Source organism: Amblyomma maculatum, chromosome 10 (assembly GCF_055883805.1).
Source record: "Amblyomma maculatum isolate TAMU_Amacu chromosome 10, ASM5588380v1, whole genome shotgun sequence".
In the NCBI taxonomy this organism is placed as follows: domain Eukaryota; kingdom Metazoa; phylum Arthropoda; class Arachnida; order Ixodida; family Ixodidae; genus Amblyomma; species Amblyomma maculatum.
The window spans coordinates 4562993-4568097 of NC_139353.1; the positions used below are offsets into that span (position 1 = coordinate 4562993).

General features: G+C 45.2%; 1 protein-coding gene across 1 annotated transcript; it reads right to left on the reverse strand.

Moving 5' to 3' along the window:
* Positions 1-447: 447 nt before the first annotated feature.
* Positions 448-4848, reverse strand: LOC146175428 (neprilysin-3-like). The gene is made up of 2 exons (XM_084580756.1): positions 4708-4848; positions 448-880 (listed from the first exon to the last, which is right to left on the reverse strand). The coding sequence occupies exons 1-2, from the start codon at positions 4831-4833 to the stop codon at positions 533-535; spliced, it is 474 nt and encodes a 157-aa protein (XP_084436882.1). The 5' UTR covers positions 4834-4848; the 3' UTR covers positions 448-532.
* Positions 4849-5105: the final 257 nt, after the last annotated feature.

Sequence of the window (5105 nt, forward strand, 5' to 3'; positions counted from 1 at the left end):
GCAAACGTACAATAGAGGCACACTTTACACATTTTCATTTTATTAAACCTGTTCATTCGGTACAGAAATGAGGTAGGTTGTTATTTGAAGATGATTTGTAGATAGCAAATAGCCAGAGCAATACTACCGTAAGTACCTATAGTAATTATGTTCAACATGTCCACTTTAGAACACCACTCAGCTGTGTAACATAATAAACACACACAAGTGTTCCGCACCAATGCTGCTGTTTTCATGTCCGTAGAATTCGGTACTAATTGTCAATACTTGTAGCACCGGTAATAAGACGCTCAGAAAATTAAAGAGCCGACATATATTTGAGCGGAGAGCAAAGCCATGGAGCTAGTAAGGTTAAGACCAGCGTAGAGAAAATCTTTTCGTTCATAGAAACGACCAAGTTATAATCAGCCCAGCCACTTAGACCATAGCGATATTGTTGTTCGTTAGTCCGCGCAAAATAATATGGTTATCCAAATTAGGTGTTAAATTGGATGAATGTAGCGACTAGCTTGCAGCCACTTCGCGAGGAATGCTACCAGAAAGGACACTTGTTCGCGGGGTTCATGCGGTCGCCCGTTTTGCAGGAGAACGCGGCTGCAAACTCGGGCATGTTGAGAAGGGGTCCCATGCAACGCGTCCGGCTGTGCCAGTACCGGCCGCCGCTCGAACGACGCTGATTCTGCTTGTCTGGGCTGCACCACTTGAGGCAGTGGGACACGAAGAATGTCTTCTCGGCATCGAGGCCGATGCCCGGAATAACTCTGGTGCGTTCGGCCATCGGGAGACGCCGGAACGCGCCGTAGGCCAGGAGAATCCCCGCATAGTCGGCGAAGCCCTCGGAGTCCGTTGTGTCATCCGCCATTCTAGCCCGTGCACTCGCCTCGACCTGGTGCGATATTGAAGTCACAAGGCAAACAAAAAAAAAAAATACAATTGATGGGGGCACCTAACAGATATGCTTGCGGTTTACACGAAAGCATTTTGTTGTGAGTGCTGCCATTTTTGTGAATAAAGGTTGCTGTATAACTGTAAAATAGGTCCGGTAATTTAAGGCAAAAGTAGTATTAATTAGTATTGGTAATAAGCCATCGTTAAGTATTTGACAAGTAACGTTTGACGCATTAACATTCGACAGTAATATTTGACACAGTTGACAAGTAATTGAAATGAAACAAAATTGCTTGCTTCGAGACTCTAACAGCAGGCGATTATCGCAAGAAGGCATTTCTTTAATACTAGATGTCTGGTGATCGCAACTGACGTACAATAAAAGGCGAACAAAGGCTCCCTATTGAAAACCGTTTTTGTATTGTCCCTTTGTAAGCATAAGGTAGAAATGTTAAAAAGCATGCGTGCCTTCCTATAGATGAGGTAACCTTCGCGCAAAACTTTTTTGACCTCACGTTCTTTTTTCTCAGAATGAGGCGCACGCACAGTCGTGATACAGTTGGTTCATAGCCATCGTTATTCGTTCCCCTCTTGGATATCTTGTCACAATGCGCCACTTTCCCTACAAAAGATTCAACGGTCCATTATTTTGCGGTTCAATGCGGTAGACTTTATCTTTTGTGGCTAAGTGCAGATTGCGCCATTTAACGCACTGCGCCAGATCACGTGGAACGGCGACTGCCTAAACATCGTCGAAGTGTCAAAATGATAAGTTGTGTGTTTAAATATCCCGCATATTACTCTTTACTCATAATTGAAGGCCCCTTTTTGCAGAATTATTAGGACTGTCAGGGAGACTTCGGAAGTCTTATCCTTGTGTCGAAAATTCAGATTGTACGGGTGCAATTATTATTTTGGAATCCTTGAAATAATAGAAATAATTTTGTGATTGAACGATGGTTTCCGTTTTTCTAACCAGGACAGAGATTTTGCAGTAAGTAAATTTGATTTGGACATGTGTGTTCCCAAATTTTCTAGGCTGCAACATATTACCATCATATTTATAATAACAAGAAAAAAGTAGTGTTGAGATCGTAAATAAATTGTAAACACATGTACGCATTTTGAGGTGTTCGCCAGTTTAGATGAATGATATTGCGCGGTAATTGCACGACTGTACAAGGTTTGTTAAAATTAAGGCTGATACTCACGCTGCACATTTAAACATGCCTCAAAGCTTTAGCGGCTGTAGTTTGTTAGGAATCTTGCGAATCCTGTCTGCTAGTGCCACTTTACTACTCTCGGACTAATTATGCTAAACACACAATTGATCATCAAATCAAGAAACTATGTAATAATTACCCAGACATACTTGATATCGCAAGAACAAGTAGAAGTCTGCCAACTTTCAAACGGCGAATAAAACCTATTTTCACTTCAATAGAAAACCAAATACATGACTAAAGTAGATGGGAAATCGAAATGTATTGTGCTATTCCTTTACATTGTTCCAGAGTTTCATAACTGTTGTTACATTTCCTTATGTTTTGTTCTTGGCACGTGTCTGAATGCGTATTTTGTACTGCGGTGATAGTTTTTAACGTGGTGTTTTTGTTTCATGTGTAGTTATATACGGTGAAGATTGTTGTATGTAGTTGCATGTACATTGCCTGTACTTTGTACCCGCTGCTGTTGCGCCCAGTGGGGCCAGGACCTCGTCAGGAGACTAATTACCTCATTTTGTCCTGCCCCACGGGCAGTACCATGTATTGCCCACACAATCACTGAATTAATAAAATAAATAAATAAATTATACTTTTTGTTTGTGCCCTGTTATTTCACACACATGATTATAAGCGCACAACTGTATCGTTCATGGTTTTATATTGCCCTACGTAGATGTAAAGACCCGGTTTAACACAGCCTCCTGAACGTGCCGCATGCCTCAGAAGCAGCCTATCTGACACGACATTCAAGCTTCCTGGAAGGCTCTATTCCCACCTCAGAGGCGAAGAAGCCCGAGTCGGTAGCGCTTGCCAAATAGGTCTCGTCATGTGGTTTAGGTACGTCGCACAACTCGGCGACATGCATCACACTGCCACCTAGTGCGGCTACATTAAGTGGCCGTAGCCCTTCAATGTCACCCACCAACTGTCGCAAGTTGGCAGAGCCGTTCCCGTGATTTTTGGCTTACAGCGCCAAGGATACCGGTTCCGGGTTTTCTCGGGAACGGAGCCTTCAACGACAGAGCTTGAAAATGCTACAACAGCACTCCGTCTGTGTGTCCTGCACGAGTCGGATGTTGTGAGGAACCCAAAACGCAAGGACCATTTTGACTAAATCGAAGAAAACTAGCCTTTATCATCATGATAAAGACAATGGCAGTCATGCCAGTGCACAAGGCTTACCCAGGACTTGATGTAGTGCAATAAATATTTTAAGCTGAACGTCCGAGCTTGCTTGGTATTGGAACAATGACGTCGAAGATCGGTCACACCAAATGACGTTTGTGATGATCATTAACCGGTAAGGTTATTTTTTACGTCAAACGAAGGGCGATGATGAATAATCCCAGATGTGGATGATGTTCACGAAGCGTGCTCACACTCGTTCCCTTCTCCCTACCCCTCGACGAACGAAAGCGGCCATTCTGGTCGCAGGCACTAAGGGAAGAGGGACGGCGAGCGAAGGGCTTGAAGGGAGACGTGTGCACAATCTCAGTTTCATTACAGCGACGACCAGAGATAGGAGGGGCTACGCGATATTTCACTGGCGAAGCTTGTTTGAGCGCTGTGTATGGGCCGATGAAGTGACCGAAAACGTTGTCAGACAAGCCTAGTGTGCGGTTAGCCGCCCCAAGAAAGAATGCGTCATCGGGATTAAATGACAGAGAGGTGTCATAACTGCTTTTTCGCGCTGTCTTGGCGGGTTCTGTTACCCCTACCCCTGCCATTTTTCGTTCCATAGCCCTCTGAGTTGTCCTCTGAGTGGTACTCTTACGTGATGATAAAAAAAAAAAAATTCTAGGAGCACTTTGCACTACTCAAGTGAGATGAGGCGAAAGCGTCTGTGGCGAAGTGGTCGAAACCTTCCACTACGGCACCTCTTTCTCTGTTTTCACTGCCACCTTCCTCATTTTCCTTACAGCTCGGTTAAGGTGTCCGCGCAGAATTGTTGCAGATATTGAACCTTTCCTTTGCTGTCACCCAATTTGAAACGCCGCTGATGCCTGCTGTGCTGCGTGTAATTCTTATGCTCTGTGGTGCGGCGTTCGAGGAAGCGCCAAATGTAAGGCGCACGGACGCCTGGATCGAACGCCCGGTGAGGTCAACTTCGTATATGCGTGAATCTCCTGATGACGTATTCACTAGTCGTGACGTCAGGACCGTATGTGACGTCATTATCACTTCCGGCTATTAGACATGTCCGGATGTGACGTCATGATGCTATCACATCTGGTCATGACGTCGCCATGTGATGGCATCGCTAATTAGAACTAGTTATCAGGCATGCGACACATCTCGCGAAGCGAGCGAAGGCGAGCGCAACGATGAGGCAAACGGTGTGACGTCATGCCAAACAGCGGCGGCGGCTCCGCGTCAAGCGCCGACGTCTTCCAGCTACACTGGTTGCTAGGCAACGGCTCAATGTCATTCTGTGCCTCCTCGAAACACCACCACAGTGAAATCGCAATTTCGTGGTCTGTGTAGTTTTCGCTACAAAACTGTATTGTTAAAGTACTGAATTATTTGGTTAATGACGCCCGCGTATAAACAGCTAAGAGTTTGCAGGTGGTCACCTAGCGTTACGCATACATACCTGTTCGTATGTAGAGCGCAAGCAGAGCACTCTTCTAATGTACTCTCGCATTGTCGTCGTGTTCTCGTGATTGACTCGCCGGCCCGTTTCGTCTACTGTGATGCCATGGACGTCGTAGGCATGCATTACTTCATGGCCAAGGACCTGGAAAAAAATGTATGGCGTCAAGTTGACCTTTCGGGGTTGAATCACACCCAGGTCACAGGTGAGAGATAAACATCTTAAGACCTGAAGTGCATGAAAAATGCACAATGTGCGAACGTGACCTCTGAATGTCAATTATCTACACACTCATCATCTCAATTTCGAAGCATTTGATAACGGCTGCAGTGTTGCACTGCTTATTCAGGGACGTCGGTCTGTTCTCTCAGTAGCGCCGATCTAGTAGATTGTGGGTT

What these genes read in the sequence shown, in the direction of transcription:
- LOC146175428 (XM_084580756.1), bottom strand. Translation starts at nt 4,833, where the DNA reads ATGCATGCCTACGACGTCCATGGCATCACAGTAGACGAAACGGGCCGG. An exon ending in TGCGCTCTACATACGAACAG is followed by an intron (nt 881 to 4,707) that starts GTATGTATGCGT and finishes CACCAGGTCGAG; the next exon opens with GCGAGTGCACGGGCTAGAAT.